Source organism: Staurois parvus, unplaced genomic scaffold (genome assembly GCF_062004578.1).
Source record: "Staurois parvus isolate SC_StPar_1 unplaced genomic scaffold, SC_StPar_1.0 ptg002245l, whole genome shotgun sequence".
NCBI classification, from domain to species: Eukaryota; Metazoa; Chordata; class Amphibia; order Anura; family Ranidae; genus Staurois; species Staurois parvus.
This window is the reverse complement of record NW_028320041.1, coordinates 112,545-129,924: the sequence shown is the minus strand read 5'-3', so window position 1 is coordinate 129,924 and position 17,380 is coordinate 112,545. Positions and strand designations below refer to the sequence as shown.

At 40.6% G+C, this 17,380-nt stretch overlaps 1 protein-coding gene across 3 annotated transcripts in view; it reads left to right on the top strand.

Moving 5' to 3' along the window:
- LOC149431468 (protein lin-9 homolog) overlaps positions 1-17,380 on the top strand; it is a 65,787-nt gene that overhangs the window by 31,198 nt on the left and 17,209 nt on the right. For all 3 annotated transcript variants that reach the window (XM_089665579.1, XM_089665578.1, XM_089665576.1), the window contains 4 exons: positions 3,888-4,013; positions 10,758-10,915; positions 13,505-13,638; positions 16,999-17,118. In XM_089665579.1, the coding sequence (XP_089521705.1) occupies positions 3,888-4,013; positions 10,758-10,915; positions 13,505-13,638; positions 16,999-17,118 (538 nt within the window). The remainder of the gene's footprint in view (positions 1-3,887; positions 4,014-10,757; positions 10,916-13,504; positions 13,639-16,998; positions 17,119-17,380) is intronic.

Below are 17,380 nucleotides of genomic sequence, written 5' to 3'. Positions count from 1 at the left end.
CTTGTTTGCTGTTTACCATTGCCTACTTTTCTAGAAATGTTTCTGTACAGATACCTTGATCACTTTTACAGTACACCAAACAGGCTACAGCACAAATTAAAACCCCCAGCCACTGGTTTGTCTTCATCCTTTCATGGCAAGTTTAACGATCAAAATCTCCAGGTAGCACCTTTACCTCCTGAGGGATTTGCAGCTTCAAATATGAAATGTAAAAAACCATAAAAACTTAACTACAGCATGGGCACTTTCTAAAAGAGTGTTTATATACAGATGACAGACAGGAAGGGTTTAAGTAGGAAATGTTCAAAGGAGAAATTTATGATGCTGTCTGTCAATAATAATGAAGCAGCATTTGTTTTTCAGAGTCCCCCTTAACATTGGTTTACTAGATTCTCATCTTGACAGTAGATCCATTTTGTGAAAACCTTTTGTTCTTTTTCCCCACTGGCTCTCCTGGCTCCCACCGGTAAAGCCAGTGAAACCAGGAAGTGAGGGGAGAGAAGAGCTGCAGACATGCACAGCGCTGGATCGAATGAGGGCTCATGTAAGTAAAAGGGGGGTATAGCGATGCCCTAAACCTTTTTACCTTAATGCAAGAAGTGCATAAAGGTAACAAATGTTTAGATTTTGGACCTCATGTACACTGGATATTTTGCAAAGTCACCTAGAAGCCTTTCCTCCTGGCAGCAGTGTTTTGGCAGAAGAAAAACATCTTCCCTTGTAAAAATGTGTATCAAGTTTAGGTACATTTTACAGGTGTCAGGCGCGTGGGCGTTAATTCATTGCATTGGCCAGAATAATAATTTATTCTGGCCATTGAAATGAATTAACACTCAAGTGCTAAATGAGCTTAGTGTTAACATGTATTTACAAGTGTCAATTGGTTTTTCTGCCCACACTCTGCTGCTCCTGGACTGGCAGTGGGGGGTGTTTCTGCCACTAAACACTGCTAAAATCTGTGTGCATGAACACACGGGTTTATTAAAGTTGGTTTACTCAAAATCCTGTGCACTTCTACATAGAAACCAATCCGTTTACAGATTTTATTACCAAAACTTAATTGAACAAGCTGAGGTTATAAGCTGATTGGCTGCCATGCACAGCTTCACCAGATTCTGAATGAACCAGCTTTAGTAAATAAACCCCGTAGTTTATCATGCAGGGGAATTTAAATCCAGAAATAGAAAAAATCTGATGCCCCTAGAAGCAAGTGCAAAAATGTCCAGTGTGCATGAGGCCTGATTACCACTTTAATAACTTCGCCTTCCACACCTGTTCACCCTCTAAGGACCAGAGCAGCTTTAGCATTTCTGCTATGGACCTGTTTATTTAGCAATAATGTTCTCTTTACTAAAGATAACAAGGCAATACATATATTATTTTAACCGCTTGCCGACCGCCCTATAGCAGAAATACTGCTACAGGGCGGCAGCGGTGCACAAAATCACATGTATATTTACGTGATTTTACATTTCCAGGTAAGGGATGCGCGCCCTACCCACGCCACCATTCGCGGCCGCGGCTGTCAATCACCGGACCCTGGCCAGTAATTACTAGCCAGCGCCCGGTGATTTCTGAGGACCTGTGACTAACAGTCGTCCTCCCTGTCAGCTCGGGCATACTGCTGCGGATGGCTGTGCACAGCCTTCCACAGCAGTGTGATTACAGTGAATCACACACACCACCCCCTAGTAAAACACTCCCAGCACACAGTTAACCCTTTGATCGCCCCTTATGTTAACCCCTTCCTGCCCAGTGTCATTAGTACAGTGTCGGTGCTTTTTTTTTTTTTTCTTTAGCACTGATCACTGTATTGGTGTCACTGGGGATGTCAGTGACACCAAGTCAGTTCCCCCCAGTGTCAGAATGTCTGCCGCAGTCCCGTTATAAGTCGCTGATCGCTGCAATTACTAGTGAAAATGAAAAAAAAAAAAAATCCCAGTATATATATACCGCCATTTGTAAACTTTCATGCAAACCAAGTAAGTTACACTTATTAGGATTTTTTTTCTTTTTGCAAAGACATGTAGCAGAATACATTTGGGCCTAAATTTTATGACAAAATTTTTTTTTTTTTTTTTACTAGACATGTTTAATAGCAAAAAGTCAAAAATTTTGTTCTTTTTTTTCCAAAAATTGTCGGTCTTTTTTTTTTTTTATTGCAAAAAATATGAACCGCACAGGCAATCAAATACCACCAAAAGAAAGCTCAATTCATGGGAAAAAGGACATAAATTTCATTTGGGTGCAGCGTTGACCGCGCAATTGTCAAAGTAACACAGTGGCCTAATGCAAAAAATGGCTTGGTCAGGAAGTGGGGTAAATCCTCTGGAGGGCAAGTGGTAAAACACAGCAAAACTAAACAAAACGCAATTTTTCTTTAGCAGTGTTAAACAGTTCCCGCTTGGCCAATAATAAAATGACGGGCGAGTGGGACTTTCATTGATCCGGGTGTGCGTCATATGACATCCCCCCAGATTGCCGCCTCGTGCGAACCTGCGGGTCCGCGCTGCGGCGAGATCTTGTCTGATGGACACAGCCGATGACTTATCTGTGTACCGGCCCATTGCTGGTACCATGTGACCAATCACAGCAGATCACATGACAATTGTAAACAGTGGATGGCTTCCTTTCATGCCATCCATTGCATAAAATCATGTTGCTACCTAATCACAATCACAGCCCATCTGTGTCATGTGACTGGCTGTGACCAATCACCGCTTATCGCAACATAAAAACATTGAATGATTCTATTTTATTTAGTTAAATGTTTGCCTATAGCAGTGCAGTTCACTGCTATAGGCAATCATAATGTGTAAAAAAAAATAGTACTGATCACTTCCCCAGAGTAGTACAATGTTACTATGGTATATGATGATACTGCACTGCACTGGTGACATTATGTAAAAAAAAGTGAAAATGTGTGTGGTGTTTTTTTTTGGTTTTTTTTCGTTTTTCAAAAAAAGTGACAAAAAATTACATAAGCTCTCCATGCCCCTTAATAAATACCGCAGACTGTCTGCTTTCCAAAAAGGGGTCATTTGGGGGATATCTGTACTATCCTGGCATTTTTGGGCCTTAAGAAATGAGAGAGGCTGTCAGTACATCAGGACTGATCGAGTCCTTGTTTTATTTGTGTGTGTCTTCAATAAATTAATTCAATCACTGTGGATATATTCAACATCATTCTGTGCCTTCATGTTATGACAATTGTGCACCTCCACCAACACTCCAGATGTGACCTCACTTGGAGACTATGACCTCACATAAAAATGTTTGGTCAAAGAGCGCCTGTGTCCCTTTAAATTGAACTTATTAATGGAGCTTCTTGTGTTTTGGATGGTCGTTCACCTCCTCCTTATAGATCCTTCTCCTCCATACTCCTACGCTCAGTATAAAAATGAATAGGCAAGAAATAGTGCTTTATCCTTTAAAACATGCTTTTTTTTATTTCATAAAATTTTAAAATTAGCCACTCACATATTACGGGTGCTATATCGCACCAAATATAGCCAGCAAATCTACATTCACTCAGTACTGTATAATTGTTAGTGTTCTCGTAATACCGTTCCATGTTCCCAAGTCTGTGTGCTAGCCACTGGTGTGACGTCATAAAGCCCTTCCCCTACACGTTACAACACAGGGTCATGTGGCTTCCTCAGGGGGATGTGATCACATCTCCCTGAGGAAGCCACATGACTCTGTGGCACAGTGTAGAACAAGGCATGGTAATTTACCAGTTACAACATCATCAGCCACATCATCAGTGATTGCTATACTTTGGTATAATATACGTAAAATAAGTGGAATGTTCGTTTGTAAAATTTGAACATTACGTTCTTACAATGCCTTGATTAATGTTAATGTCTTCTCTCTGTTGTTTGCAGACCCCTCTTTGAAGGTGATAATGATTTCTGTGTTTGCCTAAAAGAGTCTTTCCCAAATCTCAAAACAAGGAAACTAACCAGAGTGGAATGGGGCAAAATCAGACGGCTTATGGGGAAGCCACGAAGGTAAACAAGGATGTTGAAGTGTAGAAAAGACTACTGAATGCCCACTTGGTAGTGAGTCACTCACTTGGAACAAGCATGTAGAATTGAAGGGCAGACGTTTCAGGCTTGACTGGCTCCTTCCTTGTTCCATATCAGTGACCATTGAGTTAGGCTACGTTTTATTTATTATTTATTTCAGGTACTTATATAGTTCCATCAATTTACGCAGCGCTTTTACATATATATTATACATTCACATCAGTCCCTAACCCTCAAGGGGCGTACAATCTAAGGTCCCTAACCTACATTCATTCATACATACACATACTAGGTCCAATTTAGACAGGAGAAAATTTACCTACCAGCATGTCTTTGGAGTGTGGAAGGAAACCGGAGTACCCGGAGGAAACCCACGCAGGCACAGGGAGAACATGCAAACTCCTGGCAGGTGGTGTCGTGAATGGGATTTGAACCAACGACCCTAGTATTGCCAGGAGGAAGTGCTAACCATTTAGTCACTGTGCTGCCCACGTTCACACTAGCTTTGTCAGCAGGCGTCAAGACAGGCGTTTGGGAAGCGTTTTTAACGCTTATCAAACGCCTATGAAAATTCTGCACATGGCAGCACACAGTGCTGTTCACACGGAAGCGTTAGCGTCATGTCGCGGCAAAATTGACACCACGGGTCGAGTCAGGAGGAGTTAAAGCCTCCCATTCAAGTCTTTGGTGCTGCTCCGCGGTGCAGTTGCGAGGCGTTTGCGGAGTGTTAATACCATTTAACTTCATTATAGGAGTTTGTGGTGCTGTTTTAATGCTTGGCAAGCGCCTGTCAACCGCCTCAAAACCGCGCATAGGTCGTTTTGGGAGCGTTAAAAATGCTTCACAAACGCCTGTCAAACGCTATGGGGCGTTGGCAAGAGTTAGAAATAAAGTCAAGTGTGAACGAGCCCTTAGTGAAGCCAGTGGTCAGGATGACAGCTTTAAAGCCTGCACATTTATGACAGCCCCTGTATTTCCACTCAGTCTGCTATTAACTATTTATTTGCCATGGACATAAGGCTTATGTCAGCCTGCTTTCAGCTGGCCAGGTCCGAAAGCCTTACATTCATTGAATCTCCCTTCCTATACCAGAAATGTTTTTAGACTCTGAGCAAATAAATAGCTGTGATCAGCAGTTGAGAAGCCATTGACCACAGCTATTCGTTCAGAAAGTGTCCACCCCCTTGCAACGACTGCTTACTGCACTGTTCCTCCGTGCTGCATGTCAGTGGCTCTGGGTATTCAGAGGAAGGTCGGATCTTCAGCATAGCAAGCTTAGTGGTAGGTCAGTAAACATGTTTCTCATGTTTATCAACCCCCTAAATGAACACTGGAATGCTCTTATTGTCCACTCGGCATGAAAGACATAGAAAACAGTCACATATTTACTATGTCTTCAGTTTCTGAATGAACGCTCAGTGTTCTGTACTGAGCAATTTGTGTGTTCATTACAGAGTGCATGGCTGCAGAGGAGGAGGAGATTGAGGTCTCTGACTGTACTGTAAAAAAAATATGAAAAATAAATTATTACAGAATAAAATAAGAAACTGAACCCCTCCACCTATAGTTTTATGTGTGAATAATAATTTGAGTGTATTTTTAGTGAAAATATTGTTTGATAAACATTTATTCATCTTTCTTCGGCCCTACAAAATCAGTAGCATCATCTTTCAATGTTATCGGTCCTTTGCTTTAAAAAAAAAAGTGTGGTACAGGTGATCCTTTTATGAACTTTGAAAGCTGTAAATGGAAAATAAAAAAGTAAAAGGTGTTACCCCCTTCATGACCAGGACAGTTTTTTTGCTATTCAGCACTGTTCTACTTTAACTGGCAATTGTGTGATCATGCAATACTGTGGCCAAATTTATATAATTTTTATTTTTCACACAAATAGCGCTTTCTTTTGGTGGTATTTGATCACCACTGGGTTTTTAATTTTTATTATATAAACAAACAAGACCAAATAGTTTGTTTAAAAAAAAAATATATATTTTCTACTTTGTTATAAAACATATCCAATAAAAAATCAAAAAGTCAAATTTATTCAGAAATTTAGGCCAAAATGTATTTTGCTACATCTTTTGGTAAAAAAAAAATTCACAATAAGTGTATATTGGTTTGTGTGAAAGATATAGCTTCAACAAACTATGGAGTGTGTGTGTATATAAAAATTTATGCAGCTATAGACACTATACTGGTAATAGCTGTGATCAGCGACTTGTACTGTGGTGAGCAATTTGGCGCTAATAGACCCTCGCAAAGAGGTACATGAACTGACTGACCCTGATATCGCTAGTGACATTTATACATTGATCACTGATAATATTGTGCACTGACACTGTACTAATGACACTGGCTGCAAAGGAGTTAGCATCTAGGGTCAATCAAGATCTAAACTGTGTGCTCAACAAGTGTAATGTGTGTTACTATTATTTTTTATTTATTTATTTTTTTTAACTAATCTGGCTGTTTATTCTCTCTGCTTTTCAGAGAGAAGAAACAGCCAGATTGCTGTTCACTACTGCACTTGTAAACACAGAACTCTGTGTGTGTGATTGAACATAGCCAATCAGCAGGTTTCAGACAAAATTATTGGCTAAAATCTGCTGCCAAACTCATGCAAAAGGCAGGTGATGTACATGTATGTGACCGTGTCTGTACCTGCTGCCCGCTCGCAGTATATTTACTGTGAGTGCTTGACAGTAGGCCCTGGCATTGAGAAGGGGTAAAAGGAAATCAATAGTACATTCCGTTCAACCTAAAGTCTCTCAGTTAATTGTTTAACTCTTATGTGAACTTAACCAGCTTAATCCTTATTTTTTTTTTTTCTTTTCTTTTTGGTATTATAACATGTTCCCACCCGGCCTATAGCAGATTGACGGCTGGGTGGGACACTCGCCGTTATGACTGGGCGTCATATGACATCCTGTCAAATGCAGCTGGTCGCAGGGCCATGCAGCAGCAAGATCTGTCACTGGCTGTGTCCCATGGACATATCACTACACCGACCCGTTGCCAGTGTCATGTAACCAGAGCAGATCACATGTCGATTGTGTACAATGGATGGCTTCCTGTCATGCCATTCATTGCATACAATTGTGTTGTTAGCTGTGATTGATCAAAGCAGTAACATGGTACAGACAGGGCCAATCACAGCCCATCTGTATCATTTGATGAGCTTTGCCCAATCACAGCTAATCACAAAAAAGACTGAATCCGTTTCATTCAGTAACAAGGATTGGAAATATCAGTGAAATACATTGGTATTAGCAAAAAAAAAAATCCTGATCACTTGCCCCGAGTAGTTCAATATTACTATGGTAACATTGTATTGCTTTGGTCACAGTGTGTTTAAAAAAAAAAGAATTTAATAAAACAGAAAAATTAAAAATTTAATTATTTATATATTTTTTACATACTGTCATTAGTCCATGTCCCTGATCACCGCAACACCAGTTATATAATCACACAGTACTGGACTGGATATGTAAAAAAAAAAAGATTTTTTAATTTCTACATTTTTTCCAAAAAATTACAACCTCCAAAAAAATCACCATGCCTTTTACTAAATACCTTGGACTGTCTTTTTTTTTTTTTTTTTTTTCCAAAAATGGGTAATCTGGGGGGGGGGGGGGGGGTATTTGTACTATGCTGGCGTTTTTAGGCCTCAAGAAATGAGATTGGCTGTCAGTACATTGATCGATTGTTAAATATATATACCATGGTTTGTGGACTTTATAACTTTCCTACAGACTAAATAATATACACTAATTTGGGGTATTTTCACCAATGAAATGTAGCAGAATACACTTTAACCTAAATTTATGAAGAAAAGTTCTTTATTTGCTAAATGTTATAACAAAAATTGAAGAAAAAGGAGTTTTTTTTTTCAAAAGTTTCAGGATTTTTTTATTTAGCAAAAAAATAAAAAAAACTCTGTGATTAAATACCACCAAAAGAGAGCTCTATTTGTGTGAAAAAAATGATAAAAACTTTTTATGGGTACAGTATTGCATGACCGCACAGCTGAAAATTGGCCTGGGGAGGAAGGGGGTAAAAGTGCCCAGTATTGAAGTGGTTAATGAAAATAGTAATCATCTTTGTAAATGAGTACAGTCATGCTTTCTCTTTACATACAGAGGTTCTTCTTCCTGTTAGTGGTTCTATACAATGGACTTATCTCATTACTGCTTTTTGTAGGTGAAATGAAGTCCTCAAAATATTGAAACGGCAAGCCATAAAATGGTACAAAAATATAATTTGACCACATGCTGTAACGTTTTAAAAATATGGTGATGTGTTCTTAAGATGGATCCTTCCTAATATATAATAAATGTCTGGGAAGCTCAGCTCAAAGGGAGTCTCGCCTTTTGTTGGATGGAATGGAGATATGACCTCAGGGTTATCTCACTAGAGTAGTCTCTTGGAGGCAGTGGCATACCGAACTCATCTGGCAACTAGAGCAGATCATTTTACATTTTTTCATGCATGCTGGGAACGGGTGCAAAATTAGCTGGTGAAGGGCAGACATTAACATCTGTGTGAACGATTGTAACTTTATGCATAGTTACTGAACATGGCATATCATTCCACCCGATGTTAAGGAGTTCAAACGTACGATCTCCTGCACAGTTTATAACATTTTAAAATAGTTGTGGGAAAGGGGGGACTTGTAGGTATCAAGAAGATACCCCAGAATTGGTGTCAATGGCCGCAATAAAACACCCTTTATTGGAGATCAGTGGTAGTAATAGGAACCTCTGAGCATTGGTGGTCAGTGACAGGCTGTAAAATGAAAAAAGTTCCCCTTCCCATATATTCACCGCTTATAAAATAGAAAAACGTATGCTGAATAGGAATAGAAAGTAATACTCTCCAAGGTTAGTTGTTAGTGACACTAAACTATGGTATTAAAAAAAAAACAAATATGCAAATATATATTCTTAACTATTTTTAAGAACCTTCTATTGCTCTCGATCTCCTCCAGATTATTTTTTTAACTGCTGTCAGAGTTTGATAGAGGGTGGCTAGGTTCATTCTCCCTGGTCCCACTGTATTTAGGAATGTAGCTACCCTCGCCTGCTTGCTCCCGAGATGGACTAGGGACCACAACTAACATGCACAGCTCGTTCCAAACAAATGAAAATAACAGGGAAAAGGGGAGGTTCAGGAGCTCACGGAGGACATTCTAAGGAGGCCAAAAACATTTAATGAAAAATAGATTTGAGGACTGTTAAAGTATTATTATAATTATACAGTATGTATATAGCGCCAAAAGGTTTGCTCAGCGCTGTACATTATAGTGGGGGACAGAACGAGACAATACAGTAACAAAACAATACACGAGGGGTTCGAGGGCCCTGCTCTTTCGAGCTTACAATCTAGGAGTTTCCCTTTTAAGGATTGGTCCACGCTCCTCTTGAGGAATTGGCACATTTGGGGAGTGGCGGGGGAGCCGGTGCCTGATTTTGATAGGTACCCGCTCCCACTTCTACTTCCGATTGCTTAAGCAGTCAGAGCAGAAGTTGTCCTCTGCTTCTGTGATTAGTAGTAGCTTTGGGAGATGTGAGTAAACAGATCTTTATCGCTTCATCGCTCTCCCAGCTAGAGCCATACAAAGTTTTAATCAAAGAGAGCATCTGAAGGCAAACTGGCATATTCTCCCTTTAGAAAACCCATAATGCTTTGTGATGGCTGTTGTGGCTGCATGCGTTTTTTGTTTTGTTTTTTGTTTTGTGTTTCTTTTCTTTAGACTTTTTTCCCCCATATCATCTGGTGATTCCGCTAGTAAGTCTGTTATTTGTTTTCTGTTTTAACAGACCAAGCTGTCCAGCAAAAGTGTCAGAGGGTTAAGACAAACCATTTAAAGTGGGACTGAAGTGAAGACTGCAAGTAGACTGGCTGTTATCGCAGAAAAAACATGCAATGTCTCTTCTGCGTTAAAGGAATAAAAACATCTACCTGCCTCCTCGCAGTCTTCTAAAACATGTAAACTGAGCTTTGCATGTGCAGCTCAGCTTACAGTACCAGCCCAGTCCCTGTGTGTTGGATTGACTGACCCCTGAGCTTGCGCAGCAGGTATGTTATCCAGAGCCAGAAGATGATGCCAGAACACCGGCGCCCCGGGACAAGATGCTGGCAAGGGACCTGAACTGTTGGACATGAGATAAATCTAATGGCATTAGGTTCACTTTAACAGTGCCAGAGGTGATTACAATAGTCAGCTGACGATGCTGCTGTCCAAGGGTGGCGCTATTGCTCCTCCATAGAGTGGAGCCACCACCCTGAGACAGGAAGTGTATTACAGGCCACATCACCAGGTGAAAAAAAGTCTAAATAAAAAAAACTAATGCAGTCACCACATTTAAGGATTGGTAAGCTGCAGTATACTACATTTTTGTTTCCAGTTTAAGATAAGCTTTAAAATGTGTTGTATGACAAATGATGACTGGTGTTGGTTAAATGCTCTCAACAAAGTGATGTGTATTTTTGACACTTGTTGCAGAAACTCTTTAGCTGGAAATTCTGTGCTCTGCTAAAACTACTGCAATAGTTTTAAGAATAGGAACAGTCTTCCTGGTCTGAAATGGAGTACTCGGCCCTGAATATTATTGGAAAATGTCCATAAACTAATCTTTGTCCAAATCCATGAAATGTCAGCCAGTTTGCACAAAGCGTTGCAGTTGAGGTTTCCTATGCATTACGTTTGTCTTGTTGACTTTGTAGATGTTCTGCCGCATTCTTCGAGGAAGAGCGATCGGCTCTGGAACAGAAACGACAGAAAATACGCCTCTTACAGCAGAGGAAGGTAGCAGACGTCTCTCAGTTCAAGGATCTACCAGATGAAATTCCCCTCTCTCTGGTTATTGGGACTAAAGTTACAGGTAAAGAATGTTTACAGGGGAATCCTGCAGTTGCAGGTCTTCCTGGTGAGTGGTGGAACTTGTATGGGTTATATTTTATTTATTTATTACAGGTACTTGTATAGCGCCATCAGTTTACATATATATTTTCTACATTCACATTAATCCCTGCCCTTAATGAACTTACAATGTGAGGTTCCTAACTCACATTCATACATACATACTAGGGCCAATTTAGACAGGAGCCAATTAACCTATCAACTTGCCTATTGGAGTGTGGGAGGAAACCAGAGTACCCGGGAGGAGCAAGCACAAAGAGAACATGCATACTGCAGGCAGGTAGTGCCGTGGTTGGGATTTTAAACTGATGATCCTAAGTCCTAGTTTTTTGGGGGGGGTTTTGGTTGTGTCTAAAAAGTGGCATTTCCCTATGCCAAATACATCTTGGCATTTCTAGCCACTGAGCTTGTTGCCACTGCTGTAAAATGGTAGTGGATTTTCTAGCGCTTTTAGTATATGACACCACTAAGGAATACGGTCTGTGAATTTCACTGGGGTAGTCCTCTTGTGCTTGGATCGATTATTAAACCGCTTGCAGGTCTAATGTGAGATTGGACAGTAAATGGCAATCTCGCCACCCAAACTTCTGTACAACTAAGAATGCTGGGAGATGCCACAAATATATTTCCCTTTAAAATATATTTAGCTGCTCTTGAGAGGAATCAGACTCCTGACAGCCAGTGGTTTCTAAATAGGACATGTATCACTGGTGATGACCCTCATTGCAAAAGTGACTTTGCGGGTCTCAGAATCTCTGTGCTGAACTGATTTCACAAATATACTGCCTCTACTATCGATGAGCAGATACCACAGGGGAGCATTGGCTTAGATGTGTCGCAGTGGACATATTGGAGTAAACAATATCCCAACAATTGGTAGTGTAGCCAGGTGGTACTTGTTTTAATAGTATAGCTTGCACTCAAACAATGTAATGGTGGACTTTCGGTGGTTGTACTGGAGTGATGCCTAGAGCTACAGGCATCACCCCAATACCATTTTGTAGAGCCGGCGGTCGACTCTTTTGTACAAGCAGTAGGAGGGGACGTCCAGCTCATCCCCCCCCCCCCCCCCAATCCGCTAAGCTCTCAGGATCTCCTGTTCCACCAGGAGTCCCGAGCGAACAGCCGGTGCATCCGCTGGCTGACCGCACAGCCAAACAGTTAGAATCGGCTTTGGCTCTCCTTTATTGTAAACCAGAAGCAATGACTGGACATCACTTTCGGTTTACTCGGAAACTTTCTGCACCATTTTTAAAAGTCTGAAAGCATTCAAAAACACAATTCTTGGTGTTTTTAATGCTGTCAAGTGCAGAGGAGGGATTTGCGGTCTCATAGACTCCAGATCCCTCCAGAAAAATACCTGTCAGGTGTCTTTTGCTCTCACATGGGATGTATGCATTCCTTGTGACAGCAATAAAAGTGATAAAAATTTAACTTGACCAGTGTAAAAATAAAAAAAGAATAATTAAGAAAATAGAAATAAAATAAAGTGCCCCCATGCTGCACGCAAAAGTCAATGCATGCATCTGTCCCACTAGCATGCAAACAGCGATCATCCCACACATGTGAGGTATCACCGTGATCATCAGATCATTCTAGCACTAGACCTCTGTAAATCTGAAGTGGTAACCTGTACAGGCTTTTAAAGTGTCGCTTATGAATAGTAAAACTTGTGCTGTTGCACGGGTGTGCACAATTTTAAAGCACGACATGTTATATCTATTTAACCATCTTTTATATTGTACAAAAAAATTGGGTTATGTATTGTTGCAATAAAATTTGAACTGTATTTTTTTCCCCAAAAATTGCATTTGAAAAACCACTGCGCAAATACTGTGTGACATAAATTTTTTTGCAAAAGCCAACAATTTTTTCTCTAGGGCCTCTGTTTTAAAAAAAAAAAAAAAAAATGTTTGGCGTTACGAAGACATTTTCTAGCAAAAAATACTGTAAACAAAAAGTGCCAGAAATGGCTTGGGGTTGAAGTGGATATAGGCCGTTTACTGATAAGAATGATGTTACAATTTCAGGACTAAGTATTCGTATGTGCTGCAGTGAAGAAAGGGAGTGGTTAGCCTGGTCATCAATTTCTTTGCATGGCACATCTTCAGTCAGAATTTTCTAGGTTGGTCAGAGGTCTGAACGTGATTAATATGCCCCCTAATGTTACTATGAAAAAAAAATGGGTGTAATGGCCCTACCTCTTAAGGCGGGGTATCACCACTGTTCCTTCATTAATTGCGTATTGAAATAGAACGTGTACAGTGATATCAGCACTGCTCTCTGCATAAGCAGACAATTGCCCTAGCCTGAAGATATATATATAAAAAAAAAAGCACCATGGAAGGGGGGCAGTTGGATGGGGGGTGTAATCTGGAATTGGGCTTTAACAATAGAACTGTGGTGTTTATTAGACTTTACTATGGCAAAGGCCAGTGATAGGGTTGTTGGTGCTTGTTCAGAAGGGCACCTTTTCCAATAAATATATCATTCTAAACTGGTATGTGTATCTAGCTCACAATTGGTATTCTTTTTTTCCATTTTCCCTCAGCTCGGTTACGAGGAATACACGATGGCTTGTTCACTGGTCAGATCGATGCTGTAGACACCCAAAATTCCACTTACAGGGTCACATTTGATAGAAATGGACTCGGTACACATACAATCCCAGACTATGAAGTCCTGGTAAGTTTGCTTTGTGTACACAGTCTTGTCATTTACAGTTTGTCTTGTAGAGTTCTGAAAGAAACTATTCTTGTAAAACTAAAAGTGTGAGTTGGTCCGTTCTGCTAAACTCAGGCATAGCTCTTTGTCTTTAGCAACAGTAGATGAGATCTTCTTAAGAGATATCCGTCTCTGAACCTACTTGACTTTAAAGTGTCACTACCTTTTTATATGACAAACAAGAATTTCTAGAATTTCTACCTTTTTATACGGTCACTGTTCAACCACTAGAAAAGGATGATAAAAGCCCTCTCACATCTGCTCTCTGTTTCTAATCCTGGCCTTGTAAGAAGAAAGCATTGCTTAAATTGGTCATAATGTGGGGAGAACGAAATGTACATGACTGATCCTCATACAGTTTTTGTCATATACAAAGCACTGTTATTAAATTACTTTCCCATCTGATCATCACCAGCTAAAATATTGGTAATGGATACCTCAGCTATTTGAACACTTTTTTCCCCCTTGATGCCAGGAGCATCTGCTTTTTAAAGCACACCTATGCTTTGGCCATAGAGAAAGCAACAGGTTTACTAAAATGCTCAGGTCCCAGCAGCAATATTTTTGCCTTTTTTAGGCGGCCTAACACTCTATTTCCCCACCTCCATGTTGACAGCACTGGACCAATCCCAAAATGCCCATGCTGTCACACAGTAGGAAGGGGGAGTGAGTAACATGCTTTTTGGAAGCATCTGGAATTTTCTTACCACCTGTCAAGGGAGCAAAAGAATGGCATGAGCAGTTGGGGAGAGAGACATTAAAGGAAAACGTTGTTACTTTACTCTGTGTAGGCAAAACAAAGGTCATGTAAGATCATTCAACTATTCAAATACACTGCTTTTCATACGGCAAACTGATGCCCAGAGCCTTAAGCTGCTGCTCTCCCTTAAAGGCCTCAAAAACATTCATATTACCTTCAGAGGAGTATCATTGAGACCTTTTCCAAGAAGCTATCTATTTTAGACTGCCCTTTGTTCGCAAGGTTGAGAGATTCCCTGAGATATCAAACAGCTGAAGTGAAAGATGTAGTTATTAAAAAGTCAATTCTCTACATGTGTGTGACTGTCATATAGTCTCTCCTATTGTCCTCAAGCGATGTGAGTTAATATTACCAACCTGGACTACTTAAATATGTTGGAGACGGGGACAGCCCCACATGAAGTCATCCAGTGGGAACCTGTCAAGCATCTGATTCTGGAGGGGTATGGAAGATGTAGTAAGATGATCACAAGCAATAAGCAGTTGTAGTTGTGTCAGAACATTTTCCATCATGCCAGTTAGATATTTGTGGACATTTTGATGTGACAAGGCAATCTGCTTTACCCTGTGCACATGCTGATTTAGCCTAATGTAGGTAATACTGGGGTAATTTGTAGAAGTAATGGAGAAATTCTCTCCCCTCCTTTCCTGGCACTAGTGTACCAGAAGCTTAATAGTAGTCATAAATCACTGTAAGAACTTGGCCGGCGAAGTACATGCAGCATGCATCTGATGGTCAGGTGATCTGCGTTGTCTTAAGGGATAAGTTCACCTTTTAGACAAAAATAATAAATGTACATTTTTTTGCAGGTAAAAAAATGTGCATTTATTATTTTTGTCTACAGGAACCTGGAAATCATAGCACCAGCGATCAGTAGATCTCTGATGCCATGCAGGTCTCCTGCAGACCTGTCAGAATATCTGCTTGCCATACGGGATGTACGAGCAAGCGTATATTCTGACAGAAAGCTTCAATAAACTACCACGATACTCCACAGCGCTGTGGTAGTTCACTGAAAAGTACAAGCTGACAGCTACTAAGGCTGTTGGGACTTGCAGTTCATTCACAGAAGTCTGTGAATGAATGATGCAGCCTTGTGGGGGCAAATTTGACAGGTAGTATGGGAAGAAGTCTCCCCGTACTGTCAGAGGGAGGGGGGCGGTGGTTGCGCCTTTGGTAACATGTTACGTATAATCAAAATAATGAAAAAAGCCCCTGCGCTTAGATAGCCCTAACAAATATAAAGCTGCTAGCACCTACTGTGTACCAATGAATACCATAAACCAAAATATATTGTAAATGGTGCAGCGCTACCAATTATATACAGCCAACCCTAAATATAGAAAATGCATGCACATAAGTTAAAATATTCACAATTGTATGGGTGAATAAACACCCTTAATAAACATATTTAGCAAAAAATGACATATATCAATCACTGGTGCCAAGGTGACACACACTTAATTTGTGACTAAGAGGTGATGAATCAGTCCACTTTAAGCACACAAGTGAGGAACTCTTCATACACGTGAATGTGTCATACGTGCCAAAAAATCCCAAAATGGTCTGAGTGCCCCCTCACCTCCTTGCAATGACCTCAAGGGCCAACCAGCATTCTAATAGTATTCTGACAATCTCCTGCAGATCCCTTCTATACGACCGGGATGACAGTAGCTTTAGCCAGACCTCCTCCTGCACTCCACCGCTCTGGCCACACCTCTAGGGTCCACTCAGAGACACAAACAAAACAGGCTCCATAGTGCAATATTATCAAATTTATTAAATGAAAATTAAAATACCCACTCACATGTTAGTAGGTAACCGCAAACATCCTCAGTTGTCCTCATAACATGTAGCTTCATGGAGTCCCAATATGGCGCGGGCGCCGGAAATGATGTCACCGCGTTCTGGAAATGACGATGGACGTACATGTTACGTGTTCCACCCTAAAAATGGGTGGAACATGTAACATGTTCCCAAAGGTGATCTTATCCTTTAATAGTCAGGGTTATATACTAATCACACCAGGTACAGGTGCTGGAGCAGCAAGAATATTGACTCCTATTTAAAAATGGTGTTTAAAGATTTAAAGTCTAAGTTCACCTTTTTCAGAAAAAATGGAAGGGTGACCAAACAATCTCCCCTCCCCATCCCTGCTGCACTTGCACGTCTGTGGGTGATGCTGGGACAGAGCAGAGTGGTTCTGACTGCGGCTGATCAGAACTGCTGTAAACTGTCCCGGCGTCCATAAGGAAAGAACAGTGCAGATTTCAAACCTTGGGACCACTGCACCATGCTGCATGGACAGTGAAATTGTTTCACACACAGATGTTAGTGCATCAGGGACCCAGTGGGTGGGGAAGGTGTAGGGTTTTCACCTTTTGAAAAGGTGAAATAGCCCTTTATTGGCTTGGTTTGGCATGCAGGTATCCAAACATGAGCAAGCTGACACACCCTTTTAGCCCTGGTTCACACCGGTGAAGTAGCACGATTTCAAAGTTGCATTCAGTGTGAACCAGGTCTTAATGCAATTTTATTCAAACGTTTCTGCACATTTTCAGAGCAATGAGCCACATGAAACAATGCCCATCGCTTCCTTTGGACAAAAACAGCGGCCTTCCCGAATGTTCATGACTCCACCACGGTTACAGTACCCTCCACCTGTCCAGTCACCCATTATGGTGAGTATTTTTCTAATGTGTTCATTTATTTGTTTTTTTAAGAACAATAATATTGAGGAAAATAAAAGTGAAATGTAGCCCAGACTTTTTTTTTTTTTTTTGTGCTAGGAGGTGGAAAGGGTTCAAATATCCTTCAGGTTTTATTCCAACTTGGACAGAAGATGACAGCATTAAAGCTGAACTGCTTTACAGTGCTGTTACTAAAATGTAATTATATATGTTAATACTAGCTGCACAAGTACCTGAGTGGGGCTGGGGGGTG